The sequence below is a fragment of the Enoplosus armatus genome, chromosome 7 (assembly GCF_043641665.1).
Source record: "Enoplosus armatus isolate fEnoArm2 chromosome 7, fEnoArm2.hap1, whole genome shotgun sequence".
NCBI classification, from domain to species: Eukaryota; Metazoa; Chordata; class Actinopteri; order Centrarchiformes; family Enoplosidae; genus Enoplosus; species Enoplosus armatus.
In genome coordinates, this window is record NC_092186.1 from 8,965,424 (window position 1) to 8,990,573 (window position 25,150).

A 25,150-nucleotide genomic window follows, 5' to 3' on the forward strand; every position below is an offset into this window, starting at 1 on the left:
AACATTATGGGCCCCAAAGTGTTTTTGTAGGATTATCGGGGCCCACCAGAAACGGGTCCACAACTTGTCCTGAGATGTGAGTAAAGGAGCACTGCTCAGGAGGTTTTTTATCTCATTGATTGCTTATACAGTATTAAGACGCTACCATGGCTTGTGATTATGGTTGTTGAGAGGACTTCTTTTTATTATTACTGAGCTCCATGTTGCCGTCTTCTGAATTTGCCCAATACTGTAAGATAAAGTTCATACATTGAGTTAATGCCTTCATAATTAAACAGCCTTATGTGGGAAGTGCTGTAAAATCAAACTTTGAGCAGTCTGTTTTTAAAATGATTCAGTTTTGCCGTACAGTATGTACGTATTATGTCTATGGTTGTAACAAATGGTCATCCTCTGTCTCAGTTTAAGTGCTTACTGCCATCTTTTATCCCTCTGCCCGCCTGATCTCACTGTGGTATCCAGTTTAATTGAAGTACTGTATGTTCAGAGTCTGTAAGTCTTATAAGTGATAGATCGGTAATATGAAGTTACAGCTTCTGATTTATTTAAAGTGCTTCAAAGTTCTACAGAAATAAAAGACTACAGATATTTTAAATGTATTTCTAAGTTACTAAGTAGGGGATGGTTCAAGTGTCAACAGCCACAGTGTCTTTGAATAATCAGTTTTACTACCCTGATGGAGCAGTGGGGGAAGAGGGACTGTTATAACGTTATAAGATATTTATTCAACTAATGTCCTGTAGTTGTAAATGTGTATAAATTAAACAAGCATACATTTTTCTGATCTCTGTGTTCTATTGTTGTTATTATTTTACTGTATATGCAGACAGTGTGTCAAACAGTTATGCAGATACCTGTAGGAAACCTAGGGCTTCTTCAAGCATGCAGCAGTTCAGATGAAATAGAAGTGACTAAGTCATTGAGCTGCTGGACTACCAGGTGTTCTCTTCTGGATCCGGCGGTGCAGAGATCTGATGATTAGACACTCCGTTGGTGCAGAACCTGAGACCCCTGCTAAGCACAGCTGACGTAGCCCAGGAGAACTTAAAGGAAAGGAAGTGGTTTTGGTCATCATCATCACTCATCCTCACAGTATTACACTTTAACTGGCGACACTTACGGGCCTACCAGACGCTGTGCGGATGATCCAGTCCGTCTGGATGCACTGTCTTTGTTAAGACATGATCCTATCTGCAACTAGAGTCAAAGACAGGCTTAATGTCAGAGACACCTAAGCATGAGATAACACAAAGGCAACTACTGCATGTGAATTGGTAAAGAGATTAAGGCAGAACCCTTGTCAGAAATGTAGTGACAGTGTCATAGTCAGTGTAAATGTTCTCTCTCATAATTGTAAATTAAGGATTTCAAATCCATTCCCAACCACAGTTTGTTGGCAGAACTTACTATGGTGGTTGGTGTTTGTGGTTCTTTTGACACTGTGCTGGAGCTGACAGGTTTACCAGCTGCGTGAGTTGTCACATAGGAGACAGAGGCCTGTGGTCCATGCACTGGGATCCTGTAATTTGACAGAAATATAGATGTGTGAAATGTTTTTCAAAGTGGCACAAACCTTCAGCATCCTGGGAATGATTTGTGTTGAAAAGGTAAGTTTACCCTTTTGCAGGCATGGTGGTCTGTGGTTTGTCTGGTCTTATAATGTCAGCAGAGAAGGGGCCACGTATGTTCACGACAGACACCTTGTCAATGAAAAAGAAAAAGATGACGTTATCAGTATGAATTTCACAATCGCTAACGTGCTTTTTAAAGAATCCAACAACAAGGGGCGCTGTGAGCTCCGATAGAGTGCGTCACTTCCGGGATAACAACATGATGAGAATCTAGCATCGGTGCCGAACAAAATCCCATCCCAGGTAGGTGAAGAAACCTTTTGAGATATTTGTGGAGATTGTTTAACATATCCTTAACATGTTAATGTTCATATACACGCGTGTGCATATGGCACGTTTGGTGTTATTGTCGTGTCAAAGCCGGAAGTACCGGTAGTTTCATGCTAGCAGCACCGGTCAACCGTCAAAATAACCTGGTTCACCTGACAGCTAACGCAACACTACTAAGTGTGATTCAAGTTCAGATCTCACTAGACACAGCTAGAGTTGTTGAATGAAATAATTAATGCAAGAACTCTATTACATGACACGTAGCCCATTAGCTTCCAAGCTATCGAAAGCTTGAAGCTAATTGAGGCTATCTGGTCATCACTGGTGACTGACTGGTCTCAGTAGTTAATGGAAAATCCTTAATAAAATATACTTTGGATTTTGTTTTATTAAACGTATTAGACTTCCGTTCTTCCTACACTGATAAATGTGTACAGTTTTCTATGCTGGTATAGTGTTTGTACCGTTTGTGTGTGTGTAGTACTTTGGTTAAACACAAATACATTTAGGAATATGCAACATGTAAGCTCAAAACTGCATTAATGAAGCTATTGACACGTAGGCATTGGCGTACAGGGCCCCCCTTTTAAGACAAGACCATTATATCAGGTAATAAAGCAGTACCTTCCCTATGGCCCTTATCTGCCTAGGGCTTTTGGGGATCTGGGGCCCTGGGGAAAATGCCCAGGTGGTAGTCTAGAGAGTGAGTGAAATTCTTGCTCACAAATGTGACCGTGTGTGTGTGTGTGGTCAGGGAGATGGGGCCAGACAGTGCCCCAGGTCCAGCTGTGCCCTGGCGGAAGGTGCTGTGGGAGCGCCAGCCATTCCCAGATAACTATGTGGACCAGCGGTTCCTGGAGGAATTACGGAGGAATGAGGGCATCCGGCAGTACCGCTACTGGGCTGTGGTGAAAGAAGCAGGTTTTGTGGGACAGCAACTGTCCTGTGTGGCCATTTTTATCACCCTTTGGCTCTACATGGAGCAGGTAAACGTTAGAACATCTATAGTCCTCGCAGAGCACACTGAACCTTTACTAATGGTGTACATTAAATGCATAATTAATCCACTTCTCTGCTTTCCTTACAGGGTCTTCTGCCCCCTGAGATGCTGTTGTGGACCAGCCTTGTCTGCGCCCTGCTGGGTTATGGACTGCACCAAGCCTTGACGTCTAAAGTCGAATCAGGCTGTGAGCCCCGGACTCGTCTGGCTGACTTACAGAGTGCCGCTATTTTTCTTTCCTTCACCTTTGGCTTCTCGCCAGTTCTAAAGACACTAACGGAGTCTGTGAGTACCGACACAGTGTATGCCATGTCTGCTGTGATGCTGCTGGCCCACCTGGTGTCGTTCCCTTATGCTCACCCCTCACCCCCTGGCAGCCTCTCCCTAAATGCAGCCCTGTTTGCCTCAGTGTGTCTAGCCTCAAGGTTACCCGGGGCTCTGCATACCTTCGCCATGCTCAGCTGTGCCCTGATGGTGTTTGCCCTGTGGCCCTGCCTGCTGCAGAGGTTGAGGGAGAACGCCCCTAGCCAGTTTACGGGGGTGTGTTTGGGAGTTTGCATCGGAGGGGTGAGCGGTCTGGGGTCCCAGTCGCCAGGGGGAGCCGTGCTCTTAGCCCTGGCCTTAGGGAGTGTTACATTGCTCTGCCCCCTGCTGCTAGTGAGGCTACAGAGACACAAGGACAACATCCATGGACCCTGGGATGAGGCTGAGATTCGTGAGGACCTCAGCCACTTCCTTCACTAATGGACAGAGCCAAGAGGAGCACATGTTGTAAGCCACTTGAGAATTTAATTTACGGTCAGTCTGCAGTATTACGTTGGTGCTGGACATCTAAACTGACAAACTCTTTTATCATTGGTCCACAATCTGCTATTGTCTTATAAGTGTTGACCTTGAGAATTTGTATGGAGGGTATCAACTAATGTGCAGTGCTGACTTACATTACTGGACAAATTCTGGTGCTGTGCACCAAGTTGCTGTCAGTGATGTTTTAATAATCTGTGGGAGATGTTCCATGTGTTAAGGTTGTGTTCAGTATGTTGTTGATGTTGTGTATGAATGGGGGCGGGTGCATAGTGTTTAACAGTGTCTTCCAAACTATGTTAAAATTAAACATTAGAAGTACAAATGAAGATTTTAAGTGTGTAAATTGTTTAATAAAATACTATTTTTTAGCTAGACCACAGTGGAAGTGTAATACAACAGTAATGAAAGTATAGCCTCAAATGTATTATTGGTGGTGCATGGTGCTCATTTCATCTTCATTTTAGACTAGTAAATTTGTGATAGAGAAACTCTGAATATTGACGGAAAAAGCTTTCAAGTTGTGTGTCATATGGAGGGCCAGTTCGCTTGTCAGCAATTAATGACAATAATGAGAGCTTTCATTATTATGAACCTGACTGCTCCCTTCTAATAATGTATACATGCATGTAAGCAGCTCCTGTACATATATATGTACATGCATATATGTATACATGTGAATCATACAGGGACTGTCGGCCATGTTGCCTCCCGGCCGCACCCTAATCAGTGACGTCACAATGCGTTGCCAGTTAATGAAAAACACCTGTTGAAATGGTCACGCTGCTTAAAAACCTTCAGCCCATAGGGAGCAGCACAGCGGCAGTTTTCTACGCTGTCAGATTTACTTTGGATCTAACACTCCGTGCCACTCACTCTTCCTCTTGTTTAGTGTTCAATGTGAGGAAGACTGGAATTGTTGTAGCTTATGTTTATTTTATTTTTTGTTTTTGTTTCAATATATTAAAGACCAGCTGTCGTTACATGCCGGCACACTTTCTTGTCTTCATTCTGGCTTTCACTTCAACAAAATGAAAACACACCGGAACTACTACTGTTGTTTTAGGAGCCACTGTGTGACCAGCTTTGATTGAAGAAATGCACGGCGTGAATTATATGTGCGACACCAGAAAGCATGAACGCAGCTTCAGCTGACAGCAGTGTGTGTGTGTGTGCTAGTGGACGCTAGGTGTCATACCTTCACCTCTCCTTTTCCTGGCTTGGTACGAAATGTGACGGCGGGCCTTGCAGTCGTCTTTGACTGCTGTGGTGGCGCCATTTAGCAGCAGATGAAGCCCGACTTCAGCATACAGCTCAGTCCAGCTGTCTGAACCGTGCGGCCCCCCTTCTACCCGGAGAACCTCTCACAAACAAGGAAAGTGCATCGTAGTAACCGCGCGTCACAGACTGTAGGGTTGCAAATCATGATTTAGAGAATGTTTTAATTACTTTGGAGACCAATACCAATAATCAATACAGGTAATAAGTCACACAGCAGGGGTCCCCAAACATGTCTATATGTCAGGGAGCCCTGAAAGCCAAAAGACCCCCATTTAACATTCATATAGTGTAGTTTTTGGACGCCAACAAAAATAATATTTGTGGTATCTATAAGTGGAGGAGAGATGCTAAATTCTAGTCAAGGTAAACAGTATTTAATATCATTATGGAAATTAAGCTATCATCACTTTGCTGGAGACCCCTACACAATAAAGGTCCCTCGTACTTCTCTGGATCTTAGTTAGCAAGCTGCTGATCCACCACTGCTATTGGCTACAAAAGTGAGTACAGGTTTATTTCAGCTATAGAGAAAATGCTATAGAGAAAAAGAATCTGTAACAAACTGATGAAATGGATGACTGCCACAGAAAACAATATTTCTTTCATATCCAACCTTAATAAAATGAGAAATCAGGAAGCATGTTCAAAAATAAAACCCCTGTTTATTCAAACAGTGAAAATAGTGCATGTGTATTCTGTTTTAGTAGAATAACTCAAAATTTGTATTTTATTTACAACAAGAGAGAAAAGTCTGCAGACGGTCAAGCACATTCCAGCATTTATGGCCAATGACATTATGTACAAAACAGGCTCAACACTCGTGAATTTTGCAGACAGCAGCTCCCAGAGGAGACATAGAGAAGCCCAGCATCGTGCTTCAGATGGATTAAACATCACACAGGTCATTGGGTGTCTTGGGGTAGCAGTCAACTGCAGCTGGAAGGATCGCTAGGGTAGATGGGTAATGGAGTTCTGAGCGGAAAGGACTGTTATTTCACATGTGGGATAGCTGGAGGATGCCTCCTGGAGAGAGGATCAGATCAAAGATATTACTATAAGGTTCAACATAATTGAAAAATATTAACAGAACACCCACTTCAACTGTAGCTTTCTTAATGGCAGACCTAACGAATTGATTATAGAGATAATGTCTGATCCCTCATCATCATAATCTATCAGTCTAGTAGAGCTCTACTCTGGGTTATAACAACAGTCAGGGCTTAGACTGAAGCTTTAAATAGAAAGAAATACCAGCATTTCAGCTTTATATGCCATTTAATCCTAAACAAATAAAAACATATATTAAAACAAATGCAGATATTTAAAACACAGACCTATGTCTCCCCTACCCATATACTCCAGCTATAAAACTGTGTTGGCCCTTCAGTGAACAGTTAAAAAAAACCAAAACCACTGGTGTAACCTAATTGCTGTCCCCTGGACTGGAGGCGTGTCATGAAAGACGTGAAAACTTGCAAAAACTATTATATAGAGAATTATATGGGTTTGGCAGTGTTTGAAAGAAGAAAAGAGGGAACATTGGTGAATAAAGGTGAAGAAATAATGGTTATTAAAGATGTCTACAGCACTGTGATTCAGGGTTCACCCAGAGTTCCCTGCTCACAAATGTCCATGTATATGTTTTTTGTATCTTTATTTGGCAAGATTCTTTCTTTTAATTGCCATGACGCCCGTATTTTGATTGTTACACAATTCATGGCCTGTAGTGTCAAGAGACTTTACGATGATGAGAATAAATATGGGGGAGAAATAGAATAGAACTACCCTCATGCCCCATATACTACATATCTATAGGTGGAGAGAGAGATTGAGTAAAGAAAAGAGCCATAAGGTTGGATGGAAAGAGTCAGGAAAGGAAAGAAGGAGACTGTATGCGGGAAAGAACCTAAAGAACCATTGGAGAGCACAGAGGAAATGAGGCAGAGAGAAAAAGGAGAAACAGGCCAAAAGCAGGGGAGGAACCAGTGAAAGTGAAGGAATCTACAACGAAAAGAAGTAGGGGGAAAAGGAAAAATAACCGTTATTGCATGAGGGAAACTGGGGAAGGCAATAAAACAAATGCATGCTAGGAGAGAGAGGGAAAAAGGGGGGGATGAAGGACAGAGAGAAAGATGAAAACTTGACAGAGCACTCAGCCTGTTGTCTCTGGCTCCAGTAGAAAGCTGCACAGAGAGAAGTCCTGTCTACTGAGGCTGATGGGAAAGAGAATATGAGAAACACATTTTCCAGCAGACCCCCACCCAGCTCAAATAACAACTCCCTCTGCCCCCGTGCCTCTGTAGCGCAAGGTTTGATTGTGTGTGTGTGTGTGTGTGTGTGTGTGTGTGTGTGTGTGTGTGTGTGTGAGTGGGTGTATGCATGTATGCCAGTGCATGTTTGAGTGACAGACTGGAGGTCATCAAAATATAACAGGTCAGATTTCAGGCTGTAATTGTGTAGTTTTAGAGTCACCTTGGCACACTTGGTGGAGCACGGTTGGGATGGCCAGCGAGCTTCTGAAGGCCATCAGTACTCTGGGAAGCAGTAGGTCCAGAGTGAGCGGGCACCCGAGGAACAGAGGGGGCATGGCCTCGAAACACTGGCTTGCCACTGGTCACTGACTTTTTAGGGAGTGCCAGGCTGGGTGGAGAAGGGAAACTTAAGTGACAGGCATAAGGCAGCACAGTTCTGTCAACTGTACACATCGATGCATCACTGTAGTTTAACTATGTGTGTGTATGTCTGTACCCTGAGGGCTGTATCCAGGATGAGTCTACAGGTGGAGGCAGAGGGGTGGTGCAGGTGGAGGTGGAGATCTTTCCGATGACAGCGAGCGCCTCCTTCAGGGCAGCGTGCTTGCAGAGCACTTCCTCCCGGTGCTGCTGCTGCTCCGGTGACTCATCCATCAGCGCCGAGCATTCTCCCAGAGCGTATAGCTGGGCCAGGAGCTCAGAGCTAATGAACTCCTTCACCTACAGAGAGGGATTATAAACAGCTGTGACAAGTCAAAATGTTAGACTTTGTAAAGTGAAACTTTACTCTGATTTGGGATTATGACTCTAAATTATTGAAGGGGTGGTGAAAATAGTTAGTTTTTTTCTATGGTCTCTCATTCCTTTTGCATTTTCTTAGTGTTACAAATGGTGAATTCTTGTGTGGTAGACAACGGAGTAGAGGCTTTGCTGGGCTGTGAGTGAGCTAGTCTAGTCTGGATAGCTTACACTGTTGATCATGAGGTGCATAATGGTCTTTGGCATTAAGTCCTTGATGGTCTTATAGATGTTGCTCATGTAGGATTCAACCAGGTTACGAATGGTTTCCACCTGACGTTCCAGTTGGGGGTCTGTGAAGTTTTCAGGAGCTCCATTTCCCTGCCCATCCACCTGGGTGATGGAGAGACAAGATGGAGTAATTGCAACTGTTCAGATCGTCCCTGTGTTTTTAAGCAACAATATGTACTGCAGTGGAATGTGCTGCAGTGACTGCTGAGGTAACACAGCTGGTAATTTCATGCTAATACAAATGTGTGACGCAATTAAGATTGGTATTTTTTTTTTGAATTGCCTTATCTTGTCATCTATTGTAGAAGAAGTGTAGAGCCCCTGTGAGAGGAACAAGGAGAGCAGAATGGAGGGAACACAAGAGAGGGAGGTAAGGAGGAGTGGGCAGAAGAAAGAAAAGGGGGGAGTGGGTGAGGGACGAGGAACTGCTGATTAGAAACAGACTAGAACGCACACACATACACACATATTGTAGTGACATCATTGGCCAAGAATGCTGTGCTGAAGAGCCAACGACAGAGCGAGATGGAAGGGGTGGGGGACTCGCTTTTTTTCGTTTTGGCAGGGGAAGAGAAGGGGGAAACATGGAGAGAGGGGTAAGGGGTAATGGCCAGGGTTTAAGGTTAGCAAAGGATATGAGTGCATTCAACACAAAGGTAAGGTGCAGACAGGTGCAGCTCCCCACAGCTGAGGTGAGGGTTTGGGGTTAGGTTGAATTAGGGGTCAGTGTACTAACGGTGACTTTCTCGGGGTAGACTCCGGCCTGTAGCAGAGATGACTTCCAGCTGTCCAGCTCCTCCTGAGAGTTACAAGCCAACTCCAGGTATTTGTAGTCCTTATACACGTTCCTGCAAATTCAGTGCAATATTGTCAGACGACTCCAAAAACTACACTTCCCAGCCAGTAATAACACTCTTTCCACAATACAGAGTAATAAACACATACCTTAAACAAATACACCCAATTGTGGGGAGACTGACCCATTGGTTACCTCACTTGCCATGAGAAAATACAGAACATACCAAAATCCTCCACAGGTTATAACACGAGCATACACAGTGCTGAATGATCACATATGACAAGCATTATCCAAAATAGGAACCCTGACCTTTTAGTAATGACATGTTATTACTGGTTTCCCTTATGAACTCAGTGTAGGTGATGCAGCCACAGTTTCAGTCACAACGTGTGGGATGATTTCAGCTGAGCGATGATGTTTTCAGTCGTTGTTTTAGCTACACGCTGTCTCCTCTTTCTTACCATGTACACTTACAGTGGAGACAAAACAAGTCTTGCTCCACGTCTTGTGGGAAGAGAGGAAAGTAGTCCCTAGTAGTACTAAAAAAAGAAAGTGTACCCTGCAAAACATTGTCAGACTCAGCCACATGCTGTATCACTCAGTTTAATCATCACTTATCTTGAAAGCTGTTACTTTTGAGATGATGCCAACTCAGTTAGTGTGCAGTGTACTTAAAAGAGGACATCAGAGTACCAAGACCACGTGGGTGATTTCAGTGTTTGTGTTCTAATTTCTTAATACGCCTTCTTTACTAAGCTCTTGGCCCACACAAGCCAAATGTTATTGGAACAAGGTTGCCTTTGAGTGTAACGCGAACTAATTAAAAGCATTCCTTATCATTATATTGAAAACACAATAAGCTGTAGTCTCAGATGCAGTGTCATTCAGTATTGTCCAGACAGATAAAACTCCCGCACACAACTACTGATGAGAGAAAACGTCATCCTTAAAATCCTTGTTTGTAAAGTTTTAAAGTAATTTCTTGTTTTTGCATAAAGATTGTGTGAGACAAGTGTGAACGTTGTTTTTTTGTACTTTTTATTAAAAACTATACATGAAATATAAAATAAAATGTAATCAACTATTTGTCAGAGCTTCCATGCATCATTTGGTTTTATATAAAATAAATATGTTTCTTATGTTGGTGAGTTTCTGTGAGATTTAGTAATGGAGCCTATGAGACTGTCTTTAACTTTGTGGTCTTCAGTAACTTTGTTAGTCTTTCTCTCCAAAGACTCAAATTGTCTCTCTCTGTCTTGGACAAAATTATTAATAAAACAATTGTCACAGCCTGGTCTAATGTACAGTTCCCACATCTTGTGTAAATGAATAGATACAGGGGTAACACAGGTCATTGGGTTTTGGGTAAAAGGGCCCCACAAGACTAACCCCCACGTTGGGAACCACAGATTGAACACAGGTGCTTGATGGAAAAAAGGGTTTAACATATTGGGCCAGTCTTACCAAAAGTTGGTACGATTCTTTAAATGCAATATTGTGTATACAATCCAAAAGAGTTTAAAGACAGAAGGATTCACTGAAAAATGTGACACACACACAGGCACCTGCAACTAGGCAGATACACACATACAAATACCAGACACACAAAATAAAAGCTTCATTCTCCCCAACTGCTGTGCTTGACATGACCTCCCGAACTGCAATATATCCCCTTATCTCCCCCTCCATCTTTCCTCTTCACACCATCATACCCTCGCTTGTGCTTTGGCCGTGGAAGCAGCACGGCAAAGTAGGAAACAAGCAAAGGATCTGAAGCGGTCTGTGGCCCATCTGTTAAACATTTTTCTTTAATCACTCGGTTGTTTCTTTCCTCCTTTTGTTGTTCCCTTCTCACATTCAGAACACATAGCAATTAACCTCAAATATGTGAAACCTTTTGTGTGTGTGAGAACGAGAGAGGCAACAGAAATGGAAAGAGAAAAGGGGGTAAGATTGCAGCAACAGAGAGCTATACAGAAAAATCAAGAAATAGGCTAGGATGGGTGAGGCTAATAAGTCAGGGTGTGGTGGCTAACAGACAGGGAGCCAGGCCAACAATGACAATACTACAGTGCTATTACACTAGGATCAGGACACTAACATTCGTATACACTAGCGAGTGCACATTAAAATTGTTCTACGCTGATTTATCACTCACATCTACATTTTTTTCTCGTCCCCTTTGCTATCCTCTCCTCAGCTTGTGGCCAGTGTGAGCTTTTTCACTCATCTTGAGGAATTTCTGCACAGAGCCTTCACTGCTTTAGATTTGAAGAGTTTCCTGAGGTTTTTGATTACTGTCAGACAGGGACAAAACCACTGCAATGTCTGCCACACACACACACACACACACATGCAAATACAGAAAGAGAAACAGAGTGAGTGCGCAGGAAAAGGGGGGGCGCCATAGGACAGACTTTGACACATTCCTGGCCAATGGCTCTGATACTCTCTTTCCCGCTTTCTTTCTCCCCTCAACCCTTCCAATTCTTTTTTCTCCCTCCTTTTTGTGGTGAGTCGAGCAATTCTTTCCAAACAAGAGCAGCCTCATCTCTGATCCAAGCACTCTGGCTTTGATTAGCTGCTTAATGAGCTTGCCGTCGGTATGCTGTGGTCTATACACACACACATATGCACACGCAAATCCACTTTGTGTGTCCGAATGCAGCTCAGCACAGAATTATAAACAAAGCCCACATGCTCTGGTACAATCAGCCAGGCATTGGGTCAACTCCAGCTTCTAAACACTCTCTCTCTCTTTTTCCCTAATGCTCCGTCTTTGTCTCTCCGTCTTTCTCAATCTGTTTCACACACATAAACCCAGCAAACCCAAACCCAGCCCTACCCTCAACAACCTGGCATATACTTGGAGGCAAAAAAAAAACCTACACGCGCTGCCGTACCCACTGGATATCCTTTCAGTTCCGGTGGCAAAGTTGAATGGAAGAGGTCAAAGGAAGGACAAAACACCACTCCGACATCTCCTCCCTTTCCTTCTCTGTCCACCCTTGTAAAATCTCACTGAAACTTCAGCAAGCAAATGACAAGAACAGAACTCCCCTTTCGGACTCATGCACATACACAAACAAAGACCTCCAGCCAAACACACGCACAAACCTTAACTCAGTGTTGAAGATAGCAAAGACAAATTTGCTGGACATGAAGCCCTTCTCCACATCTCTGAGCTTTAAGTTGTCCAGAGGAAGCATGTACTTCTTCTCCTTTTCCTGGAAAAGACAGAATACGGAGAGATAAAGTTTGACAGAGGTATGCAGAGTAAAATATGACATCACAGAGAGGTAACACAGGTGTTGATAGCAAAAAACAACCAAGGCTGAAGACAGTTCACTTGGGGGCTTTAGCTAAAATAGTTGTCTGGTAGTAAATATATCAGCCTGCCCCTAGAGAAGAAAAAGGGGCCAAGAGACTTTAGAAACTGTAGAAGTGTCAGAAGGCGAGGCGAACAGGAGATGGGGAACACTGTGCTAGCAGAGCATCTGAGTTCACATCAGATGATGTGTCTGCCTGTCAGACTGATCCACATTAACTACCCACTAACTAGTGAAAGAGAGACAGTGGAAGAGGGGGAGAGAGAAGGGGGGAGAGATGCCATAAGTCTATAGTCTGTCATCACCACGGGGACTTATGAATGACAGAGAACAGTTGGAGGAGTGGAGCGGCCAGAGTGAGGAGAACCAGACAGTATGGAGGCAGGGTACAGAGAACTGAAGCAGGGAGGGAGGGAACGAGAGAAGGAGTACGAAAAAAAAGAGAGAGAGAGGCCGGGCTCACATGTGAAAGTCATTACTCAGACTCCAGCTCTAACACAACATTTCTCCTGAAGTGAAGCCCTTCCCCCTCATCTCTCTCTTCCCGGGCCTGCTCCTTCTGTCTAACCTTTGAGAAGGGGGCTTCCAGAAGGATTGGTCATAGGAAAGGCCTTGGATGAGGTAAAGAGTGAGAAATATGTGAAAAAGAAAGGAGACTTCCATAGCAAAGAGAGCTAAAACATGCCTGCAAAAGAGGGTGTCCTAAAAATCCTGTCTGCATGTGTGGATGCATGTGTGCGCGCCTGCGTTTGAGCTCATGCACATGTGTGGTATGAGATGCGACTGTGCTGGTAGTACATTTTGGTCTTCCCTCTCTCAGTGCTCCCCTGAACCCTACGACTCTCTTCCTTCGTTCCTCTTTCCTTTTTTTCCCCAAAAGGGGCCCACTTCCTGTAACAGAGGCTGAAAAAAATGACAGAACGGGATTGGCGCTCATACGGCAACATCTGGGATCGCTTTAGACAGAGGGGGAGGAGACTGGAGAGAGTATAGGGTGCTCTGATGGGGTAGAAATAGAAAGTAGAGATGAGGAAGAGAGGAAGAGGAGGGATAGAGATGGATAGAAGGATAGAGGGAGGTGAATTTTGCTAGAGTAGAAGAGGAAGAGTTGAGGAACATAAAGAGCAGGAGAGAGTATGCAGGAGAAGTGGGGAGAAACTGCAGACCACTCCAAAGTTGATTCCCCATGGGTCCCATCAACCCATATATGGCTGCTAAGTTCCTCCCTAACTCTCTCTCCTTCTCTCACTCCCTGAATTTCCTTGTGCCTTCCCAGAGTGAACAGGCATATCACGAGCTGAATGAGTGAATGTGCCACGTCAAGACTGGATACTACGCCGGGACACAGCCCTGCGGATGCCCGACTCAAGCTAGCCTAACATCTCATAGGACACCCATAGGAGTGGATGTCTGATGCAAGCGAGACCCCTCGCCTTGCGATCTAACAACACCGAGACAGGATAAGAAAGAAGAAAATAACAGAGGAAACCTTTTGCCGACTCCCCTCCGGCACGGGCAGGACTGCTAGCAAACAATCAGAGCGGGAGAAGGCGAGGCCGAAAAGAAAGTGAGAAAGGGTCCTGCTCCGTCATCCCAGTGTTCAGACTACCTGTTCAGGATCTTACTGGTGTACAGTAGTCTGCACATTGGTTAGACTGTGCAAGGAAGTGCTTCAGCGGCAGGACTAAGGACAACGTGAAAACCTGCATTTACTCAACGCTGAAGCGAACCTAGGGTCTAATATTCTCTGATGTTTTTTGCTCAAATGGGTGCAAATGCCTTTAAATGTGCATGCACTATCACCAGCTTTCAACTCTTCAAAATGTAGTCATATCTTAAGTCATGCATAATGACATCCATTTTGTAGCATTTATCACCTTGAATTAATTGTCTTTGTTAATGGCAAGTGATACATATGTTCACGGTAGAAAAGTTTACATGCAGCACATTCAAGCAAGAGAAGTTTTAACTTGTGACTGACTGTTGTTTTAAGGCAGAAAATCTATAAACTAGCTAATTCATTGAGCTTATTTTACACACATTTTTTTGAGTGAGTGCCTCTCATTGGGCATTTTGAGTTTCTGCATGTGCATCTGTGTGGCAATATGATAACTCTTGTGTTCACAGACATCATGGCACTGTTTGTATATGCGCGCGTGCGTGTGTGTGTGTTTGTGTCACATTCCCAGTGATGTCAGGGTGGTCTTGAAGTATCATACATCAGAGCTGCTGTGTCTGAAGCTGTAGAAGCCTCTTCCTATAGACTAATGGATTTGAGATTTGAAACAGGCCTCACACACACCTATACACAGAGGGGAGCGTGTAGATTAAGTGTATAGGCATGAGGCATCTGTTTTTCTTCAGACTGCCTGGTGGAGCCCTGGCAGTTGAGGGGTGAAGGAATGTATGTCTGTTCAGTGTGCTGTGGAGATTAAACTCCGAACTATTATGCTGCACTCTCAGTATGAGGTCAGTATGAGGGTTAGACTGTTGTGGTACACAGAAAGAGATGTACCATATGGCCTTAAAGACGTAAAAAAAAAATGTGTGAGTGTATAGCAGGAATCTACACAGGGATGGAGAGAGGAGGCTGGGGGGGCAGTATTTGTGAGAGAGACTGTTGAGGAGTTGAGAGGAGAGAGGGGGAGTCAAAAGGGGAGGTCTGCAGTGTAGAAACAGCCATGTGGGATTTCTCTGGGCAGATCTTGGAAGCTGGTGTTTGGACAAAGCTTCAGATTTTCCAGCCAGGAATGTGCACAGTCCCAGGGAGACTGCCAACCACAGAAAGGGGGAGAAAGAGAGAGTGGGGGAGGCAGAGAGAGAGAAAGAGAGAGACAGACAGAGTGAGGGAGAGAAAGGAGGAGGAAAAGGCAACAGAGGTAAAGAAAGAGAAAATAAAAAAGGGGGGGGGGGGGTAGTAGTAGAAAAAAGATCTGTCTGTGGAGGTAGTGTGGGCGGGGAGAGTGAAAGCGGGAACTGCAAGAGAGAAGAAGCAGACGCTTGGCTTGTGTGACTGTGTGTGCACACACAGATGCATGTTAAAAAGGCAGTAGATATGATCTTCTGTGATAACATGGGTGAGTGACACTGCACTCAGGCCTTCCAGCCACAACTGATAAACCTTCCAACGCAGTGAGCAGGTGACTAGTCCAACTGAACCAAAATTAATGGGAAAGCTTCAATCCTTGTAGTAAAACATACGTGTGTCATCGTGATCCGCAGACAGCCAAAGTTTGTTGCTCTTATGTAGTCAACAGACATTTGCTTGCCTGTCCTCGTATTATTTGTCACAGATGTGCAAAGTCTGTGTGTATGTGTGAGTTGATTTGTAAACCTATAACACTGTGAGTGTACAATATGCATGCCTGGGGCTGTGTCTGTGAACACTGCGTTCAAGCGATACAGTGTTTATCTGAAAAGTGGCTGTGTGTCTGTCTGAGGGAGTGTATATTTTTCTCTACTATTTGCATGCCAGTTTGTTTACATCAGACTCTGCATGTGTACTGTACACTGTATATACAAGTCTGTCCCACTGTGTGTGTTTGTGCGTGCGTGCGTGTGTGTGTGTGTGTGTGTGTGTGTGTGTGTGTGTGTCTCAGTTTGGCTTGGGGCACCTCCAGCTGTGTCAGAGTGAGCCGCTCCAAATGCCTGAACTCCCAGAAGAGGAAGAAAAGGGGGAGTAAGGGGAAGAGTGAGCCGCGAGCGGGACGAATGGGAAGAAGGGGGGGCGTCAGAGGAATGAATGGGGGAAATGGAGGGGCTCAGTTGCAGGTCCAGGTGGCAGCAGAGAAAAGCAAAGAAAACTGTTAGCTGGACAGAGAAACAGGGTTAAAGATGCTCTTTTAGTTATGCATTTAATGGTGTCATATGTCACAAAGCCTTCATAAAGGGTCAGCCTGTTTAGCTTTAGCTACAACACGGCCTTCGAGACATTTTTGTGCAGTTTCCAAGAACAATACCTTATTTGTAAAAGCATTCTACATACACTTTCTACCAACCACTCAATTATGTCTGTCAAACTACAACTCAATTCCATCCACAACAGCATCGTCTACAGTGTCTCCATCCAGATGTGCATGTTGTTTATATCCATACAAATACAAATGCTGTGATGTGTTCTGATCTCACTTCCTGTGCTCTGCCCTTCCCTCTTCCCATGACATCAACTGTGACAGGATGAGACTGTTGTGGTGTGTCTGCCTGTCTACACTTGCTGTGCAGACCTTCTGCTCCTGTACAGCAGGCACAGACAGGCAGACAGATGGCAGCCCCACTGACACCAGAACTGAGGGCCACTAGCTCTTCCACTTGCCTCAATATAACTGCAGGAGCTTCACTGAAACGCTGACAACGATATCAACAGATGAAAGATTTTCCCTTCAACTTAATTATCTCTCAACATCCCAATTTATATGCTGTTTCAAGCTGAGATATGTGTTAATAAAGTTGTGATGCCTTCAGGGTACTGCTGTGTTTTGACTACAATATTTCTTATGTGTCTTGATATAATCTATTTGTTTCAAGCATGATTGTGAGTGTGGATGCCGCACCTCATCATCCTTGAACCAGGACAGGCTCTCTGCAGTCAGAATAAACCAGTATTCCCTGGCTCCACCCTTCATGATGCTGATGTTGCTGATGGTCAGCCAGCCCTTGCGTACGACCTGCACAACAGCCAAGGGTAAAGAGCTCAAATGGCAGGACTGACATCATAATGGCAATCAGAGGACAGATTTATGGAACATTAGATAGCAAGGTATAACTCTTATGAAGGTGTGCAAAGCAGGTCACACAATGAGAGTGGACCTTGAAAATAAGAGTAAACATCAGAAACAGTTGACACTGGAGGGAATATTTTTGCAGGTTAGACATTTGTGAGATACTGTGTATGAATCAGATTATGCAGCCATGGGGCAATCACCAAAACATTTCACTGACCACCAGTAGACATAAGTGGTCAAAAAGAAGACTAGATGCACAAAGTAAGCATAGAAACAAAAGTAACCAAACATATAGAGATAACAATAGGATGGAAGCAACTGGAAGGCAGATGTGTGATGAATAAGGGAACAGGAAGTATGAGGTGACATAAAGATACCAAGAAATGACATATACATCCTGTAGACTAGGAAAATATTAACATCTGCACATATTTATGGAGCAGTGGAACTGCAGAAGGTAAAGATGATTGGGTTGAGACAGAGAGAAAATTACTGCAAACTGTAACTGAGAAAAGAGTTTAAAACATGAGCAGTGTATCAGATGCAGACAATGAAAAACATGATTAATAAAGCTACAACGCGCCATTTTGCCAGTGTGCATGTTTGCTGCCATCAGTGGCATGCCAACCCACAACCCATTAAGCTTGAATCCTGCACAGAAATATTTCCAGTAGAGGCAGCAGTGAGTGAGCAGGATTAAAGAGATTGGTCTCCTACTATTAGAGTTGAAAGAGGGGCCACACCCTGGAGAAAAACAGGAGATAAAGGAGATTAAGATGAAATATGTATATAATATGAATATATTATTATAGGTTTTTTGGGGATAATTTCATAGTTAACTACTATCAAGAGATATTGTGTAAATAACTGACAACATTTTTGTATTTTTTAAGCTGTGGTTAAAATGTACTGCTGTTCAACAAATATCATCATAATACATCAAGGTCCCTGACTAAACACAGTCATACTGGGATTGTGTTTTTAATTATTTCTGCTTTCAAATGTGTCACATAAATATCATATTACACATTAATCATTACAGATTGACACCAAAAAAAAGGAAAAAAGGCCAATTTTTTGCTTCACTGCATTCCTATGAAAAGCCAAGATCAACTCTGGTTGGCTGATTGGACCCTGAATCCATTTCAGTAAAATCACAAAAATCTCCCATTTATCTGCAGCTAAGAATGTGGATTCATGCTGATTAATGCATAACACATGGCACAGTGACATCACTGAAAAACATTTAGTTCACATTGTGCTGCAGAGAACCACTGGCAGCATAGGGTCATTTATGAGTGTTTAGCCCTGCATATATCATCATCTATGAGGGACACACAGCCATGCACGAATATGTACATATGTTTGTTTTGCTGAAAAGTGACAAAGATGATTCTGAATAAGGAGGGTAAACAAAACTAAAAGAGTATAGCCAGCCATATTTTTGGCCTAAGGGTGATGGTGCTAAAGCGAAGGTCTTTATTGTATGGGTATGTATTAAGGGATATCATTAGTTTATTTAGTTGGCAGTTAAACCTTCTGGTGACACTACTGTAGTCTTTCGGATGCATCCTCTGGGGATCATGACTGTTTTTACTCAAACTGGCAAAAATGGCATTTGTCAAGATCTTTCACTCTGACCAAAATGTTGGAAGGATGGACCAATGGGCTGGCCAACTGATCAACATACGGACTGACCATCTGTTGCCATCAAATACTGTAAAAAGGAATGCCGTTCCACCTCACCTGGTTTCCTGTCATCCCTGCAACAATCTTCTTATTGCTTTGGTTGTATGCCTGCTGGGCGCTGAGAGAGAGAGGGAGAGCTCATGTTAGTTACTCTTAGTTAGTTACTCTTACTCTTATTGTATAGTTTAAAAGTCATGAGGTTACTCACTTAGTGAAGCCAATGAAATCCTCATGTTTGGTATTTATGTAGGCAAGCTGTATGTCAATGAGCAATAAGACCTGAACAGAGCAGAAATACATTAACTACAGAAACAGACACACACAAAACTTAACAATCCAGTAGTTATCTAAAACTAATTTGTGAATGCAATTTCCAACTGTGTGTGAATGACCTGGTCCCTGCATTTACTCTCCTGCTGTTGTATTTCAGTGGTTACAATTCTCTCGGTCTCATCTTGCAGTTTGGGAAAGGAACTGAGCTATGGAGATAACACAGACCAGGAATCAGATATAGGACAGTTTTGACATCCTGAAACGTACAGTACATAGCACAAGTACATGACACACACACATTTATACCTTGTTGATACACTGGTACACAGTCGTGATTAGTTCTTGACTGACCATGTCGACAAATTTTATACATGGCCCCTTTAGGCTTGATATCTGTTTCTTCACTATGGCTTCAAAGGCCATGTCAGGAGTGAACAGACCTGTCCTATAGTGAAAGAGAGGAAGATAGAGCAGAGGAAGAAAACAAAAAAAAGGGTAGTTTGGCTGCAGTGAACAAAAAATGTAAATGATCTAAAAACATTTGACGCTTTGCATTTGCTCAGAACACTTTACTACACCTGACACCATGGATGTTTCTAATGGCATAGTTGATCTCCCTCCGCAGCTTCTTCTCATCAGACTCAATCTGAAGACAAACACAGTACATTGTCAGTCGGAGTCGAGTACTTGGCTGAGGAACATTAGAGTTTAGCATCAGTTATTAATGCACATACTGTATGACGAACGCTATATATGCCCAAAGACAAACAAAAATCATACACAGAATCACACACGCACCATGACCAGTTCATAGGGGAAGCGCTCGTGGAAGATTCGGTTGATCCTAGCACCTCCTGACAGACTAACGGTGTCTACTTTGTCGCCTGAGCCCTCGATTAGCTTCTCAAAGTCGACAGCCAAGCGCTGAACTAACCTGGAAAACAGAAACACACATATAAATAATTTAAAAGACAATAAACGGGCACACATCCAGAATGATTGATTGACTGACTGACTGTAGCAGTGTCTTGGTCCTGCGTGCAGGGTCATCAGGACTATACTGTCTGTACTCTTCAGCCTCTTTGTTCAAGGCTAGAAGCTGGCTCTGCAGACGACTACGAAAGGCTGGCAAAGTGTCCCGGATGTGGTTTGTCAGTTGCTGCAAACAAACATTATCAGTAACAATACATATACACTAACACATATTAACCTCTGTGTGTGTGTGTGTGTGTGCGCATGCATTTTTAACCTGGTTAAGCATTCTTTGTAAATATGGAGTGCCCATGCTTTCAGCCATGTGTTTGTAGGCTGGATGGGACAGGAAGAACTTCTGCTCTGCAAGCAGAGCTGCCTTAATATCCTTTTTCCCATCAATGTCCTTCTGACTGCGGTTCACCACCCCTATGTAACCTGGGAAGGAAGAGATGAGAAGGGAAATGAAGAGCATGTGACCACTGTAAGGAAGACAATGTGCAACGGGAGAAAGGAACAATCAAGGCCTCTGATGTAAGACAGATTCAACTTGCATTTACTGACGTGTCCTTGGGAACTCTTCCCAGACCACCATTTGTTCCATTAAGACTGTAGCATACAAGCAGGAAATGAATATGTTTGTGCAACAGCAGAGCATGCGGTATAAAGTGAGCCAAATCCCCTGTTTAGCACAGTAATAGATGTAATAGCACCAGGCTCCATATCTAATGCTTCAGCTCAATGCTGCTACTAGGGCGGTTATTTCTGTGGGCTTCCGTGGCTAATGCATTAGCACTGTGGGAGAAGCATGAAGGAGCTAGCACCTGGTGGTGCTTTACTCAGTCTGTACACTGTCATAGGAGCTCCCTGCCTGGCCTTTTTCCCTGCCTCGCTCTCTATCTTACTCACACACAGACACACTTTTACTAGCCATTAATATCATCTTTCCATCATCGTCTCTGTCTATCTCTCGTATACATACACACAAGAACAAATGTGCAGACACACACACACACAAACGCTCAATGGTACTACTGTGATGTCATCCAAAGTGTATGACCATTTTCAACACATGGCACAAGCTAAAGAGATACTATGCATGGATAAACAGAGATATAATGAACAAAGGAGACAGAAAGAAAAAGTCAGACGTAGAAAAAGAGAAAATAACAGAGGGAAGGAGCGCTTGACCGAGACTGACCCTCTGGCTGCTGATAACAGACACAATCATAATGTCAGTCCTCTCCAAAGAACCTCCACTGGATGCAGTGTGACTGCATTACAGCTGGGTGGTTCAACACACACAAGCACACATGCACAAACACGTGCCCACAAACACAAGCGGCACACCTCTGCGCAGGGGAAGCAACCTGTTCTCTAGTATTTCCTGGGCATCTGTTCCTTCATCCATCAGGTCCAGCTTAGTGATTACACCAATCGTGCGCTGGCCTGAAAGGAAGATGAAAAATAGAGGAAATGTTACAGCCTCCAAATGTGCTTTCAAAACATGTGGACATTTGAATAATATATGGCAACCCCTTAAACCTTTTAGATATAAACATTTTCATTGTAATAATGTTAATAATTAATCCCCATAAAGACGTCAGGGTGTAGAGCAATATTCTCAGGACATAATAAAACCCCACAGACTAAACAAGCCCACCACACACACAGGGCTTACCCTGTGGGTCAACATCTTTGGCCAGTTTGAGCGCATCAGAGTTGGCCAGGTCAGTGTTGGCTGGCGTGACAGCCAGGATCAGACAGTTTTCGTTACAGATGAACTGCATGATCATGTCTCGTATCTGATACTCTATGTCTGTTGGCTGGTCGCCTACAGGCACCTTGGTAATGCCAGGCAGATCCACAAGAGTCAGGTTCAGCACTGCAAACATACATGCAGAGGAGCACAAATAAACACGCAGGTCATTCATAGGTCAGAGAAACAAACTTTGCGTGAACCGACATGTCGTGTCGAACACACCCAAATACACACTGTGTTACCGTGTGGTGAATGAATCCGTAGGTTGATGGGGACAGGAGAGATGCCTTTGTTGGATCCTGTGAGTCTGCGTGTCTCTGCCTCGATCTCCTTGCGGATATCATCGAAGTCTGTGAACTTCTTTCCCTTACAATGGAGAAATTCTCCATACTCTGGAAAGAAAACATCAGTTAAACAATGACAACAGATTCATAATGTGATCATAATTTTGGAGGATCTTTGGAATATCAAGCCTGCCCAGCAGGACACATAGATGCTACTTAATTAAGTCAAGTATATTTGTAATTGTACTCTTCTGGCAAAGTTTCTAAAAGCCATTTGAAATTGTTTTTAAGATAATACAAATGTTATAAATCCTGCCACCTTGCTTCTCTGCAGCAGAAGCAAGAGGGCTAAAAAACATACAGGACACAATCTAACAGTTCTGACCATAAGAACTGTTCTGCCAGGCTCAGCCATTGTAAAATATCATACCGCCATCTGGTGGCAGCTTTAAATACAAGCTTAAGAATGACGTACAGACTGCACGAGAGAATATGAGTGTCTTACCTACCCGTATTAGCACTAAGCAGCTGGAGGATTAAAGGTCTGCGAGTGACAACTCCTGAACCCCGTGGAAGGAAGTCTCTGTTGGAGAAAAAACACTGAATTGGAGAAGGATATAAACACACACACACACACTGTGTGCCACTGCATTTGATGTCAATACAAACTTGCATCTCAGTCTGAAACATTAGCTTGACATGACTTCACATATTGTACACGCACAGATAAGACAATTACACTACAACTATACTTAACTTGCTAATAATGCCTTGTAAAGCATTGTGAACACTAACAGTCAGCTGTACATTAGTTTTATTTTAATTGCCTTACTATCGAATATATGAGCAACTGCCTCAGGAAGGCTGAGAAAATCTTTGCTGTATGATCAGCCCTACCAGACATACTAAAAGCTAAATGTAGCGTTAACTTTAAAGAAACATGCACAGGGTAAAAAAAAGAATCCTCCTCTTTCCTATCAAAACTAGATTCAGGAAGTTTGTTTTACTGCATCCTGTCCCAGATCAAAAAGCTGGCACAGTTCCCCACAGGGGGTGTCATAACATAGTCATGAGACAAAGAACTGATGTGTGTGATAAATATCAATACACACTCAGGAAAGCAAGCATTAACAGCCTACTATAGTTACTGGCAACGACACACATTCTGTTGTGCTGCTGTGGACAATACATAGGTCTCCTTTAGTTGACAGAGCTCCACTGTCCTTCAACTAGGAAACTACTGACTCACTCACCACCATTCTTTTCTGACAGGATGGTCTCCTCATCACAAACCAAACAGTCTCACTTGCATTGAAACTTTGCCCAAACAACCCTGTTATTCATGAATAGGCCGCATTATTTTAGGCCCTTGAAATCTGTTAAAGGTCAGACTAAGATGTGGTTTCAATAAAAGCTCTGTGCAGCTCAGTTGTGGTTAACTAAAGGTTAACTAAAGGTTAATTAAAAGAATGCTGATTCCATTACTACTCCTCCCTTTCGTCGTCACCTACACAGCCCGTCACAGAGATAAGGTGCTGTACTGGCTCCTATCATACAGACACTGCCACCTCCGGCATCCACCACTTCAGACTAGCAACTCAAGCCATATCACTAGTGCTGGGTGGAGACCACACAGTGATCTCAACAGTGCGTGTAATTGCTAACAGTAGTTGCCTGAAGTCCTGGTTTCAATTCAGTGGACCACTGATCCTTGTGTATTAAGCATGTCCCAGCCCCTGAATCACAGTTGCCATGGCTTTACTTTTAGCGTTATTAGCAAATAGTACTATATTACAAATTCAGATTTTGATGCGTCCTAACTTTTTAACCTATAGACATAAAAAGTTACACTTACACTGATAACAGTTCATACATTTTTAAATATTTTATTAGAATGAGCCAGGATGAATCACATTACACAGTCATTTAGTGACTTATTAAGACGAAAGGGTTTTTAAGTTTTAACCACAGACTGTATATAAAGACATATACAGTTTATACATATACTTGGCTATAATGTATAGGTTTTGTTCAGGAGAAGAGGTTTATAAGTTGTAACTATTGGCTTTATTAACGGTTAGTAAATCATTTACTTATACTTTAAAGATTAATTAAAATACTGTTGGCAGGTGTTAACTATTTGTATTTGGTAATAATGAAATTACAAATGTTGGTAACCCATTAATTAAAAAAAAAATAGCCATCAGGTCTGAAGTTATATACGTTGTTTGTTAATACATTTTGATATCGAAATGTTTTCCACCTTGAGTCAGTGTAACGAAAAAGGATTGTGTAAATTGATAACGTCCACTGCTGTGCGGTTCATTCAGAGTTCATCGCTTACCTGCCCACAAAGTTTTCCAGGACGGAGCTCTTGCCTGCGCTCTGGCCGCCCACCACAGCGATCTGCGGCAGGTGGAGGCTGCAGCTCTGTCCCACGCTGCTCAGGGCATCTTGTAGGCGGTTGACCAGCGGGATAAGATCCTCCATCCCGCGGTTGCCCATCGCAACGGAGCAGCCGGGCTAGCGTTACCTGTCCAGCTCCTTTAATCCTTTAAATTACTCCGGTTCTAGACTACATTAGTCGATAGAGTTGCTACTACCGTTAATGGTTACTTACAATTATTATGTTTTCATTAATGAAATGTATAAAACCTAAAAATAATACTCTTCTTGAAGGGCGGTGCCAACTTTTAAAGGTCCGAAACTACAGCAGCCGTTAGTACGCTACCGTAAGTGCGTCTGGTAACGACGAGTGTCCAAGTTTGTACTCACAGACCTCAAGTCTCCAGCTCGTTATAGACATTGTTGTTGTTTTAAAAATCGAAAGTTCGCAGCGTGTTGTTTCCCATAAATTCTAAATACGGCTAAGAAGCTAGCCGCTGGTCGCAGCGCTGAGTTTGGTCCATGGGCAGGAGGAAAACATTCTACTCTGACAGCTAACGGAATCAAGTTTTATGCGCATGCGCGGTAATCGGGAAATTTCATTTGGCAACCCCTAACGCAGGAGATAGACAAACTTCGTGGCCAATTATGAAAGCACCCCGACATATC

General features: G+C 43.3%; 2 protein-coding genes across 3 annotated transcripts; one reads left to right on the plus strand and one right to left on the minus strand.

The window, feature by feature from the left end:
- The first annotated feature begins 1,863 nt into the window (after positions 1–1,863).
- On the plus strand, positions 1,864–4,696 carry pigc (phosphatidylinositol glycan anchor biosynthesis, class C). Its single transcript, XM_070909391.1, has 3 exons — positions 1,864–1,874; positions 2,656–2,887; positions 2,989–4,696. Exons 2-3 carry the CDS (start codon positions 2,660–2,662, stop codon positions 3,643–3,645), a joined length of 885 nt encoding a protein of 294 aa, XP_070765492.1. The 5' UTR covers positions 1,864–1,874; positions 2,656–2,659; the 3' UTR covers positions 3,646–4,696.
- A 956-nt stretch (positions 4,697–5,652) lies between these two features.
- dnm3a (dynamin 3a) lies at positions 5,653–24,604 on the minus strand. Of its 2 annotated transcripts, XM_070909384.1 has the most exons (23): positions 24,441–24,601; positions 22,606–22,679; positions 22,055–22,204; positions 21,732–21,935; positions 21,401–21,499; positions 20,328–20,488; positions 20,095–20,237; positions 19,877–20,012; positions 19,657–19,724; positions 19,385–19,523; positions 19,198–19,284; positions 19,014–19,084; positions 18,863–18,923; positions 17,834–17,860; positions 16,946–17,059; positions 12,184–12,293; positions 11,974–12,073; positions 11,764–11,768; positions 9,004–9,115; positions 8,208–8,369; positions 7,735–7,958; positions 7,459–7,626; positions 5,653–6,009 (listed from the first exon to the last, which is right to left on the minus strand). In XM_070909384.1, exons 1-23 carry the CDS (start codon positions 24,599–24,601, stop codon positions 5,976–5,978), a joined length of 2,610 nt encoding a protein of 869 aa, XP_070765485.1. In that variant the 3' UTR covers positions 5,653–5,975. The 2 variants fall into 2 exon arrangements, with proteins under 2 accessions (XP_070765485.1, XP_070765486.1); XM_070909385.1 differs by lacking the exons at positions 11,764–11,768; positions 11,974–12,073 and having other exon boundaries at positions 24,441–24,604.
- Positions 24,605–25,150: the final 546 nt, after the last annotated feature.